Raw genomic sequence first — 17096 nt, forward strand, 5'->3', positions numbered from 1 at the left:
TCTGGGCGACCAAGTCGCTGGTAAGTGCAAACAACTTCTTTAATCTTACACGAAGCACAAGGGAAGTTGCCATCACAATTTCTTTTATTCTTCGCGCAGACGTCACATGATTTCCGATGTCGTCCGGCCTTCTTGGGCGTGGGCTGGTGCCCGATCCCACAGGTTTTATAATGTCGACGAAGCACGTCCCTGCAGGAAAGGTTAGCTTTTTATTAATGCGACACAGACGTATTCTCCCACGGTCTGGAATATTTGCAACCACAGAACTCGCAAGTCACTTGTGTGTGCGGGTTGTCTAGACAGGAGGTCAGCTTCCCGGCTTGACATTGGCCACATTTGCCACTTACGGGACGTCTCATGGCGTTTGAGGTGACTCCGGGTGGAGAATTTTCGTTTGCAAGTAGAACATTGGTGATCTGTCCTAGACATTTTACAGTCACGTTACTCTCGTGTATTTGGTGAGTTGATGATATCTACGGCGGTCAGACTGCGCGACATGTATTTCCCGCTTATATAACCGAAAATCGGCGCACCTTTCGACACGATTTGCATCATATTTCAGATATATAACCTCGCCATGCTGAGGTAAAACATATGTACATTATTGTTCTTGTGCTTGTCCAGAATTCCCAATTGTCCTAAGACGAGGCCGGAAGGACCCAAGTCGTCACCGATTCACTCGGGATATCACCCGACCACTCCTCCCCGCTCTCCGTAGTAAGAGTCACGTAGATATCATTATCGAATAGGTTCTCAATAACCACGGAGCGAGTTCCATCGGGATTCAAGGAAGCTACAGACTGCACGCCTCCGCCACTCGAGTACGTGTAGCTCCCTGTCCCATTAAGCACAATAGCGCCAGTAGGAATGAACTTGCTGAACTGGGCAATCATATAGTAAGCCGTCTCAAAGGTATAGCTTCCATCAGTGTTGATGGTCACCAGCCCAGTACACGTATCACATCCGCCGCTGGACAGGTGTGGCCCATCGTCAGAATTGGTGCCGAGTGTCCAGGCTGTCACGCCAGAAGCCCAGTTCTGTAAAGGTCCCATCGTAAAGTCGGCTGCCTGGTTCCAGGATCCGCTAGATGGCGTCCAGCATTCGGTCATGTATTGGTCAATGCTGGGGTTGCTGTTGTGGAATGTGCTGAGGACTGTCCAGTCTACATTGGTCGCGTAGCAGTGCCAGGCGACCGAGTCCACGTACTTGCCAGCGTCGTCAATGACGGTTTGAGGGTAACTGGGGACATCTTGTGTGATTTGTCAGAATAAGTGTCAAGTCTAGGAAGACGGCAACATTACCTGTGTTGTGATCGTAGGCCCAGATGGTCGTGTCCAGTCCGGCATCAGCAAGGGCAGGGCCAACGTAGTTCTGGATTAGCTCTGCAGATTCCTCTGCGTAGACATACATCGTGGGATATCCAGACTGGCTATTCAAGGGCTCATTTTGGATAGTGATGGCGTCGATAGACACGCCAAGATCCTGGTATGCCTGGATGTACTTGACAAAATAGTCCGCAAATGCACTCGCATACCCAGAGTTTGCAGTTCCCCCGTTCAAGTAGCCATCGTCTAAGTTGTTGTCCGTGGTATTCCCATCGATGACGCCGTTCATCTTCATCCATCCAGGCGCACTCCAAGGAGATCCAAAGATCTTCAAGTCCGACTGCAGCGACTTCATCGAGGCCAACATGTTCGCCATGGCCGTTCCTCGATCCCCGAGATTAAATCCAGACAACGATGTGTCTGGAGAGCCACCATTGTCATCGTATGTGTAGGCGGGGTCGCCAGATAGATCCGAGGCACCAATGGTGTGTCTCATCAACGCAAAATTGGCACCCGAGTCGGTCATAAGATCATTGAGCAGATCTTGGAGCTCTGAACTGGATAAGGTGTTGAAGGATGTGACGGTTGCGTCGGTCACGGCTCCACCAAAGCCCACGATGGTTTGCTTGTGTCCAGAGCTCGTGTCGTCGATGCTGAGCTTCCATGTTGAGCTTGAGCCTGGATCACCTGCTCCTTGGACTGGTGCGGCGATTGAGCTGAGTTTGTAGTTCCCGGCGGAGTTGGAGCTATAAGCAGATGCCGATGCCCTCTTTTCCAATGCGTAGCCGGCAGCAGCCAAGCCAAGAAGAGACACGACAGTACGCATTTGGAGGGTCAATTTTCAATCTGATTATCTTTGTGTAGTTGTAATTACCAGAATGATCAGATCTGACAGAAGTGCGTCTTTTATAGGTACAGAGATCATGAAACCTTGGAACGCTTCAGGTACGAATATGGGGTAGTACGAATATGGATTAGCCCCCAAAAAAAAGGGGGCGTCAGCAATTAGTGTCACAAGTTGTGTCGGACTCTCAAATCCTCAATGCTTGATTTAAATCCCAATGCTACGCTGAAGGTCACCTTGGCGGGATTACCTTCATTGGGAAACTGGTCTCCTCGTTTTCGTATACTTGCCCCAGACCCCTTAATTTACGGGAACAATTTTGCACTTTTAGCGTTCTATCGGATTTACTTTTTATGTCCGAATACTACTTAGCAATGGAATAGCTGCGCCCCGCACCGTAGCTAAATTGTCACTGGGTAGTTGCTGGTTGCTAGTTGACTAATTGGTTATGTCTTGGTGGATACCAATGATTTTATTAGTACATTATGACGATCGGAAATAAGCTACTTGACTGCGATATTTGAAAGCCATGATGCATTTACCCCACATAGAAACTAGTCCCCGACATTAGACCGACATTAAGGTAACTTGAAGCACCTCATCCCTTTCACGTTTCACCTCGCACTCTGCAAATCTTCGCCCTGAGAATCAACCGTCTTATTTCCCTCTGACAGAATGAAGACCCCAAATTACTCCGTACACCTTGCTTGCAAGCATTTCCTAAAAATAAAAGTAAAATCCCATATTCGTTCTAAATAAAGGTACAAAAATCAGTCACGTGGGAAGCAAGGGATGACCTCGACCATTCCCCTAAAGACTGACCAGCAACTTTCACGCTTGTCCATTGTAGAGGGGAAATCCTTCTTCGGTTATCATAATGACGAACTCCAGAATCCCAATTCAAAACACGAAAGACGAAATGAGTTCCAGGACTTCTAAACAGTTGTCGATGGTCGATCCCTTAATCTCTTGGATGATACCGTGACTGAGCTGATTTTGAATGAAAGTGTGCAGAAAATTGACACTATTCATCTGCGCCGCAAGCTGGACGATGCAAATCGATTTACGAAGCTCATCAGACACCTACGAGTCAACATTTGGGAAGATCCTTTGAGAGTGATATGTGTATCCGCCATCCCTCATATCCGCGATCCTTTCGAGCCATCCCGGTCGCAGGCCTGATAGAGGGGAATGAGATCACCAGGGGAGTACTCCGCATTATACACCGGGACGACGAAATATCATATGTCGTCAATGTAGTCCGCCGTCCTCTGTACAATCCACGAGATTCGGATTTTATACGACAAGAACTAGAGAATCCTGGACAGTTTGAGGACTTTGCAACCATAGTGCAACTGGCTAGCACTGCGGTGTTCATCAGCCCGTACGCGACGCCCTATTTGCCAACATATGTTTGTCAACGGTGCTCTGATCTACTTGCGATGGCCGAGTGCTGCCTTGAATAATAAAACAGCTGCCTCGCCGGCCAAGGCATCCAAGTAATCATGTTAACCATTCCATTGGCATTATATAGATGCCTAGATAAGTAACAGACAAATTAACTAGAATTAAATTCCGAGATATTAAAAGCTGCGATTTATCCCAGAAAAAAATATGCAAAACATTTTCCAACACCAGTCTGTGCCTTCAATTCAAACAATATGACCCTCGACTACACTGTTAACCCCGTCACTTCAAGTGACTTGCCAGCTCTCACAAATCTTATCCACTCTGCAAAACTCGCTCTAAGCATCAACCGTCTTATTTTCCTGAACTGGCCGAACGAGAAACTTCAAGTCACACTCTACTCGCGAGCAGTCCAAGGTGGATATGATGATCCTGTGACGGAATGTTTCAAGGCTGTCGACAATGAGACTCAGGAGATCATCGGGTACATTGTCCTAGAGCGTAAAACGCCCCAAGATTCCCAGGAATCAGAGAAAACCGAACGGAGTGTTCCAGATGGACTCAATCCCCCACTTCTCGCTGATGTTGAAAATGCGACCCGGCAGATCGCGAAGGAGGTCAACGATATGCATCGTTTTGGTACGTGTTAATCTCATCATCATCGAAGTATTGTTAATGTTCAAGTAGATGTGATTTATATGTGTGTGAAACCAGCTTTCCAGGGACGTGGGATTGGTTCCCAGTTAGTTCAGCTGGGCTTTGATCGAGCCAAGGCTGAAGATATCCCGCTATCTGTTTGTGCAGAAGCACCTTCTATTCCTTTTTTCAAAAAGATTGGATTCAAGGAGACAATACATGTCGATATGGATTTGCAGAAATACGCACCCGCTCATAGCGGCTTTGGGGTTTTCCGTCTTGCTGGAATGATCTGGTATTCTTGAAAGAAGATTGTTTGATACAGCTCAAGAGATTTATTGTTTTTGCTTGCTTGTATTGAGAGAAATGTTCTATAGGCTAGTATATTGTTAAAATTAACGGATCGTAAATCCACCATCAATCCGAATGTCTGCACCGTTGATCATCCCGCTAGAATCCTAGAACAGAGTCAGATAGAGAAAATACTGCTTGTTCGCGCAAACCTACCTGGCAAAGGAAAAGAACTGAATCAGCAACCTCTTCTGGCAATGCAAATTTCCCGGTCGGAATATTCTCCAAAAATGCCTCTCGCACAGAGGTCTCGCCCCATGCCTTCTGTCCGAGAGCCGTCCACGCCACGGTCGGAGAGACGCTATTAGACGTGATCCCGCGACCTCCCCATTCAGATGCCATACTCCGCGTCAGACCTAAGAGACCAGCCTTGGAAGCACAATAAGCCCCATGTCGGTGCAGAGCAGCGTGAGCGGCCTGCGACGCAATACTAACAATCCGACCCGGTGGGGGCGGACTAGTCGAACTTTCTGCAGCCTTCGAAGCATCAAAATAAAGGCGAGCAAAAGCCTGCGAGCAAAGCATCGGTCCGAATATATTAGTGGCTAGATGCTTCATCGTCTCCTCGGGTGGTGTGATCTCCATATCACTAAGAGAAACATATCCAGCTGTGTTGATCAAGATACTGGGAAATGATCGCTCTTCTAGGGATGAGGTCTCTGGAGATACAGTATCCTTATTCAGTGCATTGAAGGCAGACTGCACAGACTCGGGAGACGTGATGTCACACTCGTAGGTGCGAATGTCAGCAAGGTCTGTACTGCTTCCATACCCTGCCTCAAGAAGCTGATCACGACGTGCGGCCTCGAAGGGAGCATATAAAATTGCAAGGCGAGCGCCCTGTTGTCGCAATTTCTGCCCGATGCTTGATCCAAGTCCACCTGTAGAGTTTTGTTAGTTACTTGCTTATCGGGTTGGGCGCATCTCATCCCTACCCAGGCCTCCAGGTAGAATGGCAAGCCTACGAGCAAAGGCCATTTTTCAAACCAAGAAAATTATAGATAAGACTCTTTTTGATAATTTATTATATCCAGGAACAAGAATTAGTGAGATGCACACGCTTGATGTTCGCTTTTGTCATTCCAAAGACAACCCCTCCCCTCAGTGCGGAGAGGATTCGACGCTTCAGGCAATGATCGGTGATCTTTCCGACCTTGTCCTGGGCCAACTGACGTCAACCACCTGGTAGTCACATGAGGTTCGCAGTCTGTTGAATGTTTTAATCATGTTGCTGATCATGATAGAAAGTCAGGAACTGCTAGAAAAATGGTGCGATTACAGAAATCGGTGTCTCTTTGGTCCCCGTGGTCGGGGAGAAAGAACTAGGTGAAAGATGAGCGGCTCGTCAAGATAAAAGAGTACCTTGTAATGGGTTTATAACGCGTAGTGCAATACTTAAAATGACTTTAATTACTGAAGAAGCTCGTATTATACCAGGCCTTGGTCTTTGGTCGATTCGAGGGAGTTGGCTGGGTCGAATCAAGAACATTGAAATCGGGCGTGGGTGTCGATTTGGCATATTGGGCCAATATATGGGAGACTATAATCTCGATTCTGTCAATTATATGCCGATATAACCAATTCAGGTTGTGCGGCAGGGTGTTTAAGGTACTGCCAATCCAGACCATCTACGAATGCCGTGTGTACAGATAAACTACAAAAGTACGGGCCATGGTTTGCCGGGTGTCCGCCTCTCAAGTAAGACAGGAGTCAAGGTGCTAGGTGCAACAGCAGGGACGGAGACGCCAGAATGCCCGGTCATGGCAAATCCAGTCTCCTGATCCTTGAAGTTGTCCCTCAAGTCCAGATGCAAATCGGCACTTTGCCAATGGACTTTCATTGAAACATGCAACGCCACTGATAGAATCGTGACTGGATGTTGCCCGGATGGACCACAACATAGAGCCTTGTACGCCCCGTCTTGGAGAGCAGAAATACACTCAGCGGCAAACCGTGTCTACAAAACAAAGTCAGTAGTATCTGTTCCCAGACTGCGTCTGAAAACGAAGACACCAAGGGAGAGGTAGGTGAAGCATGCATGTCCTTTCGCTGGTATTGTCCAGATCAAGTTCTAACGGTAATGTCTCAGAACGAGACTTCGCTAAGCAAAGTCTCGAACACCCGTCATGCCTTCTGTGGTGCCTCTAAAGGCTATACTTACCCATCATCGAAGCCAACAAACGCTAAATGATCGATCCATCGCGCTTGGTGCAACCTGATGTCGCTATCTCGAGTCCTCGGTCCATTATGACGAATCAAATTGCCGGGGGGTTGGCCAAAGTAGCCTCCTTCTCATTCTGAACGGAGTTATCAACCTCTGACCCTGAGTCGACTTCAAGGTGCTGGAACCATTCATTCTTTGATTTGCGCCACCACTCTCCGAGTGCGAGGATGGTAACACCGCCCATAATAACAATTGCGTAGTTAAAGAGACTTGAGTCCTTGTCGATCTGAGCGTCGGAATACTCCGGTGCACAGAGAACAGCGAACGCAAAACCATTCCAAACAAACGTGACGACAGCTGCCACCACACCGAATCTACCCATGTCCCAGAATCCTGGGCGGAAGGACTTTCGAGTGATGAAAGTGCGACCAATGCCGACAAGGCCATAAGCTGCGATTGAGCCAGCAGCAGAAGTTGAGATCAAGCTAGAGAAAGCCACTTGAGAAGCCAGCTGCGTGCACAGCAGAAGTGCAGCAATTGTCGAGATAAAAATTACTGCGTTGTGGGGCTGCTTTGACTTCGAGACGCGAGCCAGCACGTGGCTATAGGGAAAGATCCCATCGCGGGCCACGGCGAAGACCAGTCGAGACGCAGCAACAAGCGAGATGGATGTATTCAGAATACCGCCGATCATTGAGATAATAGTCATGACAACATGAGCCCGTGGGCCGAGGGCCAATGCGTACATGTTGGTGAATGGCTGGGGAGCGCTAGTGTTGTAAAATGTCTCAATGGATGGCATGCAGAAGAGGAATAAGATGATGATCGGGAAACCACAAAGTGCCGAAGCAACAGTTGCCCAAAACACACCCTTGGCGGCGGCCTTCTTAGCCGAGACTGTCTCCTCTGCAACATGGCCTGAAGCGTCCTCGCCCACCAGACAGCTAGCAACCATAAACCATGAAAGAACCCAATTGAGACTCGGAGTGGTATCTCCACCATTATAGGTAGAAGTAAAAACAAACTCGGCGGATTGGAACCCATACGTTTGCGACACACCAATCGGAAGCCAGATGAAGTTGAGCAGCATATCAAAGACGATTACGATAACACCCGTACGGAATACCCACGAGTACATGCGCGACGGGAGGAAGTTCAAGCTGGTGGCAACTCCTAGGAAGAACAAGGAGATGATCCAGGCGACGGCTCGTGCACGGACATCCGAGGTGTCATAAGGGAAGCTCGTGTCTGGGTTGAACACAACCACCTCTGAGACGAGATAATTGGCGACACCAAAGCAATCACTTGCCAAGAATGCTGTCCATGCAACCAGCGTCCATGCTGCAACCATAAAGCTTATGAACCGTCCGACACGTCCACCACCCCAGGATCGGAATGCCCAGTAGTAAATTGACCCCGCGGCGGGGTAGCTTGAGCACGCTTCAGCTAGGCAGGCGGCAGTGATGATCGAGAGAATGCTACCTGAAACCCAGGAGCTCCACCTATAGTAAACCGTCAGAGAAGGAACTGATAGATGGCTTCAATAAACTTACATCGCAGCAGGACCACCTCCGCTAATAGCAATGTAGTACAGCAAACGAATTCCACCAATAGGATAAAGTGCAGAGAAAGAGCAAGCGAAGTTGTCATAAGAACCCCATCCTCGCGCCAGAACGGCGCGATAACCGAGTTGCAATAGTTCGCGATCATCTTCGTTTGCTTGGATTTCTTGGCTGTTCTTGGCTGCCTCTGTGGCAGTAGCTTTGAGAGTCATCCTGATGAGGTCTTGAGATGTGAAGTGAAATTTTCAAAGAGAAAAGCTTTAAAGTTTGAAGAGAATTAAACCGGTTATTTCGGACAGGCGAGCCCCGTCCACCGCCCGTACATCACAGCTAGTTGGTTATTCCGCACCCAACAATGACTATTAGTCATGATTTGATCCCGATCCAATACAACACACTCAGTCCCTTTCCCAGTTGTCGAGATAGTACTTGATGAACTTTGATTGAGTTTTGTACCATATTTAATCTATTCAGGATAGCTGAATTATAACAGTGGCTTTCAATTGGATGCAAAATGCCCCGTTTGCTCAGTTGGTCGATATTAAATCTTCGCTCTTCTACAGTCAACGGCCAAATTTTCCACACCCTGACTAATGAAATATGGGACCCTTACATTTCTACCATGGAACCACGAACCCCTTTACTGCCCATAAATAATAATAGGGTAAGAAACGCAGAGTTAACGCCTTATATCCATGTTAAGTAACAGCGGAACATGCTCTGGGACTATCATATGAGCAAACTGCAGCCCGTTACTCTATTCCGATATTTACGGTCTGCGACACAGTCAAAGAAGTAAATATTCGCACTGAAGGACAGTCACTAGCTCGTTCTGGACGTCTAAAGGTCTGAAATGACGATCGTATAGGTCCCAATATTGATGTATCTCGACGAGATCCTTCTACAACTCATATTGTTATTCGTCCAGAAATCGGAGTGAATGCCTCTGATCACACCATACTTCGTGCACTTCGTGCCTCTGATTGTCACCACTAGAAAACGAGAGAAAAAAGATGCACTACAGTAGTGTTCGACATCAGCTTTACCTCACTCTTCGACTCTAATTCCCGAACCCTAGTTTAAGAATGCTAGTCCAGATATGGTATGCCTGTCGATCCGTTGGTTCCAAGAATAGAGTCTATCTTTTACATGACGCGGGTGGGACCTTCCCAGGTGTAGTCTACACAAAACTGCTATGTCATACCATTCTACCCCGCCCTTCTCTCCCTAGCAACAATGTTCTATCATCTACGCACGATATTGAGCGCCACCCCAAATCAGGCTTGCAATATGGTCCCAAGACTTCCCCTCAAAGCTGCATCTTATCCGCAGTATAATAGAGAGCTAGTCACCAACCACAAGTCAAATGGCTGAAAAGGCTGAATGCCGCAAAATTACGATGATGATTGTTCGTAGATACCTGTGGTAGTTCGGCAGCGTCCACGCACCCCCATCTCTCATAGGTCGGAAACCAGCCGTAACACCGCTAATGTTTGACGCGAACACTTGTCGGAAAACTAGTGCCTGTATCTCGATAATATGGGTGTCTTCCTCTTGGATGATGCTCGCGCTATGATTAAGACAGCTAGCATCAGAAGAGCTCTTGTCGCCAAATGTTGGTCTAAAAACGGCGAGGCAGCACACATGGAGCTAAATTCAGGCAGAAACCAGCCCAAATCAGGAGGAAACTAGATATATGGTCACTCTCGGGCACTCGTGGTCACTATCAGTAATATCATGCTCAGCCTATTACTTTTGGTTGGTCACGGTCAACCAGACTTCTATGTGGTTACCAAATGTCAAAGCCTAATTTCGTCGATAATGAACACTACCTTTCATAGCCACCAAGTGTTAAGAGACTTAAAATCGGGCTAAGTAATGACCGTTTCACCCAGCCAGGATCCGCCTAAACAGCAACAGGCTTGTACAGTGTCCGACAGAGATGACTGGCTTCAAGCTATCTAATTCAGGAGATGTACAATCATAGAGTTCGCCATCGGCTTAGTATCTGAGACTTTTGACTATAGAGTAATTTTCTACCTCTCTAAGTTTTAAGAAAACAAGGAGTGTGATATCTGAACAATTATTCACGAGACAGCCTTTGCATTTGCATAAAAGTATGGGGTAAAAGTATGGGGAAAACCTATGACAAATAGGAGAAAAACCCATACCAAGGCATGTTAGGTTTCAAAGAGACTTACCGAGTGACTAACAGGAACAGCCCATATATGCCAATCTCCAGTAGGATTGAAGCGAAATTCAAAATCCTTTTGATCAGCCATGAAAACCCATTTTAATAATTAAAATCCTTACAAGGAGCTGGCAAGACATATGAGGACCTATATCAATGTTAATACGTCAAATCCAGTTTCAGAAAATCATGCTAAAAATGAAGCCTACTTTGTTTACTATTTTATAAAACGTATCAGTTTCCATCCTCACATAGTCAGGCGTCTCACGATCAGATAAGGCAATACTCACAACCTATTATTCCATATAAATTATCTTCTATCTCTCTGCATTTGGGAGTCTCGCCGTCAGATAAGGTAAATACTAACAGTCTATTTATTCCATATATATCAGTTTCGATCTCTCTTTATTTAGGAGTCTCACGATCAGATAAGGTCAATACTTACAGTCTATTTATTCCACGCATATCAGTTTCCATCCTCACACAGTCAGGCGTCTCACCATCAGATAAGGTCAATACTCACATACTATTTATTCCATATATATCAGCTTCTATCTCTCTACATTTCGGAGTCTCACGATCAGATAAGGTCAATACTCACAGTCTATTCATTTCACATATATCAGCTTCTCTCTTAACAAATAGGACTCTTACCATCATATAAGGCAATACTCACCCCCTATTTATTCCATATACATCAGCTTCTCCCTCCATGAAATCAAGACTTTACCATAATATAAGGCAATACTCACAGACTATTTATTCCATATATATCAGCTTCTCCTTCCATAAAATCAGGAGTTTCACCATCAGATAAGACAATACTCACACTCTGTTCATTTCACATATATCAGCTTCTCTCGCAACAGTTAGAACTCTTACCATCATATAAGGCAATACTCACAAGCTATTCATTCCATATATATCAGCCTCTATCTCTCTAAATTTAGGAGTCTCACTATCAGATAGGGTCAATACTCACAATCTATTCATTCCTTATGTATCAGTCTCTCCCTCTATGAAATCAGGAGTTTCACTATCAGATAAGGACAATACTCACCTCTCCTTCACAGACGCTAGATATACAAGCTTCCCCTTCCCCGCACTTAAGGCAGTATAAGTTAGATCTGATCAAGTCAAGCGATGACCATGAGACTATAGAACATACTACTTTCCCACAGGCTCCACAATTTTTAGCATCAGATGCTATATTAGCACACTTTCCGCCGCATAGACTTTCGGTCTGAGATGTCTTAAAGGGACCACAAACATAACATGGTCCTTGTTCCTCCAGAGCAGGAAGCACACAGGTGAGGGCTGGGTCTGGATAATTTCGGTCGCACCATGTAGCGCACTCAGCAAGCTTGATAACGGGACTTTGTGACAGAACTACGAAGAGTAGACCTAGAGATCGATTTCATGTTAGATCGCAGCTAATATAATGCTTCGATAGTGGCCTTGCCTGGCACAAGTAGGAGGATTCTGAATCTGAACATTCTTTTGCAGTGTTGAAGTAGACTTGAATAAGGGCTTTTTACTCCTTATTCATTCCAATTGATTACCGGGACTTTATAAAGTTATTCGAAGTAGCTCTAACGTTTATGGCCGGTGCTACTCCAATGACGAAAAATTGCTAGTCATGATGTATTCAATGAGATCAAAATTTCCTGGTATAAGATAGTACTCACTAAGTGTGGATGTGGCAATCTATAAGGACCCACTCTGTCCGTACACCAAGAAACAAGACGAGGGCCCAACCGATCCGAGAAAGTCGAGACAAGTCGGACTTCATGTGAACAGCTACCGATGCTCACTGGGCGCGAGTGTGATGTGCCCTAAGCAGACCCATTCGGCAGACGTATTTTCTACAAATGCAGACTGATAAGTATTAGTAGTATCATCAGCTATCACATAACAGTGGCGGGAAACTTTTCGTCGTAATCCTCTGTCGATTGTAGCTTCTTTTCTAAGAACAGTTACCACAAGGCACTTAGGGCCAGAACGAGGTCGTCCTCTGTGTCCTTTGCCACCTCCGGATTATTGACTGTTACTCGCCACTCTATACGATAGTGGATATAGATCGGTGGATCTTGGTCGTATACTGTTCCCTGCGCCCATTCAAATAACCAGAGCAGCTTAAAAGCACCAGGTTGCGACTGATTCTTGAGTACAAGAGACTGGGACGACTGTAGTCAGACCGTGTTGCGTGGCTACTAGAGTATCCAGAAGTCGAAGCGTATTGCGAGTCGCGTTCCCATAATTCGGGTGCGTCGGGCTGAGAGATTAGATCGCCATGATCTGGGCTCTGTGTCATTTTTAGATAATAAGGCTATCCTTAAAAAGATCCATGTTAGTCCCAAGGGTACCGGCTTTCGTCGACCACGGCAACAAATGGGATTGCAGTGGATAACAGGAGCCATTGGAATAAAAAGCATATCTTCCTACTAGGGTTGGTTCCTATAGAGCAAATGCAGCCTTCTATTAGATGTCAAACGAGTGTAAGCGAAGGCTGTGCGTTACGAAATGATCAAGACGTAAGGGAGTAGGATTAGTGGTTGGGGGGGGGGGTTGCCGATTATTTAGGATTGCCCACCTTAATTATTTAGTCTCTTTGCAAGAAAGATTCTACAAAATTCCGAGGTAAATTACGGTATTATTACAATGACCCGGGAATATAATACAATCAGACATACGGAGTAGATTACGGGAGAATGGCCAAAATTAGACTAGCGTGTTTTAAGCTACGGTTCGGGAATTAAAGTCGAAGAGTCTAAGAGGTAAATCTGATTTCGAGTACTACTGTACTACCAAGATCACCACAGCCAAAGTCACCTCTGTCCTAGCCACCTTAATAGCTGGCCGCGAGGACCCGAATCATTCAAAGCCAATACCTCACGCAGTTTCCGCTTCACGTCACAAACCTCAAGAATAATACCAGACCTACAATGCCCCGTCTCAACAGCAAGCGCTATCGTCACTCGAGAGACTTATTCCAGAGACAACAGAAAGTTCCGCTTCAAATCCAAGAATCTAGCAGGCATAATCACCGTAAAAGGTGCTGAACTCATCCTACCCGATCACTCATTAGTCTCCGGTAGTTATGACGGTGACTTGGCCTTTTAATGAGTCTTTTTTACTCATGTCTCTGTTCGAGAGTTTCAGTTGCATTGTTATCTGTCACAGAAATCTAATTTGCAAAGACATGGCTTTATTTGGTCATTTTATGTTCGTATAAACTAGGCGGGCCCGACGCGGGGTTTGATGCAATAAGGAGGCTTGCATTCAACCCTGATAATTCCGCTTCTCGGGAGGATGGTCATGTGGGGGCCAAATGGATCTTTGGGGAGTTTGGAGAACTCACCTCAGCAAGGACAGAGAGATTTGTAGGAACATCAATAATAGATTTGAATGAATTTTCGATAACGAGTTTCGCTCTGGGCTCCATGCATGTCTACAGTGCGTTAGGGTTTGGGACGATGCAAGGCCTCAGTGCCAAACCGTTTGAATAGGGCCCTGGTTTCTGGACGCGTCATCAGATTGAGGATATATGGGGCCATAAGTGAGTAAAGTGGGCCAACCGTTATCTAGTCTGGTGCCTGTTTTCTTTTAGTGGGTCGTCCCTTAGGTCAACTTGATACCTAGGTGGAGAGCTCAGTAATAATGCCTCACAATATTTCGGAAGCTCTAATAAAAGATCTTAGTTCGGAGCATTGCAAGTAACGACTCTTGATTTTACTTGGATATATCTGTATTTGATAGCTTTAGGGTCTAATTATGCGTTTTTAATAACTACCAGAGCTTTCGGCTTACTTACGCTTCATCCCATAGCGAAGCCAGTGGCGTCCCTCCTCATCGTAACCAATATCCACATCGAATAGCCTCATGGAGAGGCTTCGCCTCTCTGATCGGAGACATATTTGAATTTTCCGCCTGTGCCTCAATGGGGAATATCTTGTCAGGAATTGGTTTCATGTCGCGCAGAGATGATAACCCAGAGAAATGAATTTGTGGATCAAAACTTATCAAGATCAAAGCCTGATGATCTGCTGGCAGTCCCGCACACCGTACGGAGTAAACAAGGGAGCGTTCATCTGAGATAGCACGTATAGTACTAATGCGTCCATCTGGGCAAAGTATGCGCTGGAGTTCGGCTGGTGCGTTATCTGGAGGCCACATGTGGACGCCGCGGGACTCGAAGCGCTCTTCTGAGCCTTCCACTGGTACTCCATCGTTGTATTGTGTTGGACGTAGGAGCAGGCCTTGGAGTCCCTCGGTCCCTTCTTCGTCGATGGGGCATTTGCGTTTTCGGGAGACGGTGCGAAGGCGGAGACGGTCTTGGGATCGGAAGCCGTTTGATGATGGGTCGTTGACGAGGTCGATGAAGGTAGATGCAGCGAGGTTGTAGCTACGGTGCTTTGTACGTGCGGCTATGAACTCTTGTCGTGTTGTTTGGTTAGGTTCGTACTCGGCGTGATAGTCGCGGCGAAGTCGCTTTTCTGGTCGATATTCGTTGAGGTTGCGAGTGGACTCCTGACATTCGGGCTCGGGCTCGTCCAATATAGATTTAGCTGTTGTGTCTCCTCCGCTGTGTTCGGCGAGGAATTCTTCTGGTGTTGGGATGGGCTGGGTGTAATATGTGCGATGATTCTCACTTTTGCCATCAGGCCACTCGCGACGACATTCTAGGATGACCGGTCGGCCGGTGACTTCGTCTGTACGGATTGAAAGATCGGTGAACATCTCGTTGATAGGACCTTCGCAGTGCTGACGGCGCCACAAGCGTCCATTCCACTTATGACGACCATGGCGCGGAGCATAGCAGAACCAATGGTAGAACGAAGAGTATCGTTCCTCCTCATCTGAAGTGATTTGGGTCGATACTGCATAGAGATGCTCGTGGTATATCTCAAAACAGAGTGATTGGCCAAGATCGCCATCCACGACTTGGGGACATATGAAACTAATTTCTGGGGTGGAGGAAATCATATCCACCCCGTGGACAGTCCAAACACCATTTGGGCTTCCCACCGCTGTATATATGCCATACCACAGATATGTGCGGCTGTGCCGAACGAAGACCTGAGCCCCTGCAGGGATTCGCTTTTTGAACCCACGGCCTCTTTTGGACTTATGCAGAGGGGCTATATCAACGGCCACCAACCACCCGTCCTGATCGTCGTCGGTATTGACCCGAAATACGAGGATACCATCTGCATATTGCAGCAACGATACCCGATCCACTGCATCCGCGCCCAGTTCTGAAGACACGCGGCAGAAAATCACTAACAAGTCCAACACACGTTCCTGCTTACCCCCAGCATGCACGTCCAGTAGGCGAATATCGTGCCCCACTCGGTAGCATAGAATCCCTTGATTGTAAAGAAAGTCGGCCGCATAGGCTAGAATCGAAACAGAATATGGGGCAGCTGTGGCGACCGCTTCGTAAATATCAAATCGATGCCCAACCGCCTTGCGGTAGGTATAGTCGGCCTGAGTTAAGGCGATTTGACCCTCCTTGCTGAATAGTAGAAAGTTCTGTGTAATCAGTCAGCTTTGGCGCCCGAGCGGGGGAAGTCATAGATAGTTTCACCTCTACAGTCTTGCGTGCGATGAGATCACTTTGGGCTTGTTCACGAAGCGCACGGTTGGTACGGCTCAAATTGATGAAATCACGGTCGTCCAGCGCCGTAGCAATTTCATAGAAGATGTCAAAGGGAAGGGAGTCGAGACCCCTCGCAGCCGGCATGGCTGTGGAATGGAGGACGCAAAGGAATACGTCAACATGAATACATAATGAAAGGGGAAATGATTATAATTTGGTAAAAGTGAAAGGGTTGAGGGCTCAAAGCCGGGCCGGGAAGAAGTTGAACTTAAGGGAACAGTTTGCATAAGAGCCTCATCCGGAGGCAAAATCAGAATTAGGAGTTAAGAGATATCCGCACAGCCCCCAAGCCCCAGAGCCCGCGATCGGCATTCTCAAGTTCTTCCGTTCCATTCGAGATTAGAATTTAATTTGGAGTTAATTTAATGGAATTTTCCAAAATTTCGGGATCTGATGCGGCTCAAAAAGGTCCAATCAGACTCCTTCAAGTCTGTGATTGGAAGCCGAAATTCAGCCTCCGAATCCGCAAGCGCCGCAAGGGGCGAAAATACGAGATCATTCTCCATATGAGCACATTTTTTTGAGGCTCTTTATGCCATTCTCATTCCTCTTCCCATAGTCAGGTGTGGAGACTGTACTTTGTACATGTGAGACCCTGCAGAATTGTGTGGTTCTCTGAGTTTACGCAATGGCCTCTGTCATTCGGACTCGGACACCGCAGTGTGACAATGACCCCGCACTGTCTTATATTGAATGTTCAAATGGAAAGCATTGCGTATATGAGGCTCTTACAGATATCTGATAGCAGATAGCTGATAGCCGATAGCTGACAGCCTCAGACAACAGTCTCAGCATTTTTGTCAGCTATATTTAGAGCGTCATCTTTGACACCTTAGGCCACAGGCAGAACTTCAGTATCTTACATAATATTTGGTCTCGTGAGTCGAAGAATCTCGTGATAGTGCAGTCAACTTCCGTAAGACTCATTATTTAGTTAATTAGCTTAGCTCTCAT

At 46.6% G+C, this 17096-nt stretch overlaps 5 protein-coding genes across 5 annotated transcripts; 1 reads left to right on the forward strand and 4 right to left on the reverse strand.

Moving 5' to 3' along the window:
- Positions 1–638: 638 nt before the first annotated feature.
- Positions 639–2151, reverse strand: N7520_003991 (glycoside hydrolase family 30 protein; the record flags this gene model as incomplete). The annotated part of the gene is made up of 2 exons (XM_057137926.1): positions 639–1249; positions 1302–2151. The coding sequence occupies 2 exons, from the start codon at positions 2149–2151 to the stop codon at positions 639–641; spliced, it is 1461 nt and encodes a 486-aa protein (XP_056998391.1).
- Positions 2152–3830: 1679 nt separating this feature from the next.
- Positions 3831–4517, forward strand: N7520_003992 (GNAT family N-acetyltransferase; the record flags this gene model as incomplete). The annotated part of the gene is made up of 2 exons (XM_057137927.1): positions 3831–4215; positions 4264–4517. 2 exons carry the CDS (start codon positions 3831–3833, stop codon positions 4515–4517), a joined length of 639 nt encoding a protein of 212 aa, XP_056998392.1.
- A 90-nt stretch (positions 4518–4607) lies between these two features.
- On the reverse strand, positions 4608–5541 carry N7520_003993 (putative short-chain dehydrogenase/reductase; the record flags this gene model as incomplete). Its single annotated transcript, XM_057137928.1, has 3 exons — positions 4608–4670; positions 4720–5444; positions 5499–5541. 3 exons carry the CDS (start codon positions 5539–5541, stop codon positions 4608–4610), a joined length of 831 nt encoding a protein of 276 aa, XP_056998393.1.
- Positions 5542–6818: 1277 nt separating this feature from the next.
- On the reverse strand, positions 6819–8501 carry N7520_003994 (uncharacterized protein; the record flags this gene model as incomplete). The annotated part of the gene is made up of 2 exons (XM_057137929.1): positions 6819–8229; positions 8281–8501. The coding sequence occupies 2 exons, from the start codon at positions 8499–8501 to the stop codon at positions 6819–6821; spliced, it is 1632 nt and encodes a 543-aa protein (XP_056998394.1).
- A 5828-nt stretch (positions 8502–14329) lies between these two features.
- On the reverse strand, positions 14330–16226 carry fbx15 (F-box domain protein; the record flags this gene model as incomplete). The annotated part of the gene is made up of 2 exons (XM_057137930.1): positions 14330–16015; positions 16071–16226. The coding sequence occupies 2 exons, from the start codon at positions 16224–16226 to the stop codon at positions 14330–14332; spliced, it is 1842 nt and encodes a 613-aa protein (XP_056998395.1).
- Between the last annotated feature and the right edge of the window lie 870 nt (positions 16227–17096).

The sequence above is a fragment of the Penicillium odoratum genome (assembly GCF_028828045.1).
Source record: "Penicillium odoratum strain IBT 22623 chromosome Unknown utg000003l_segment0_segment0, whole genome shotgun sequence".
In the NCBI taxonomy this organism is placed as follows: domain Eukaryota; kingdom Fungi; phylum Ascomycota; class Eurotiomycetes; order Eurotiales; family Aspergillaceae; genus Penicillium; species Penicillium odoratum.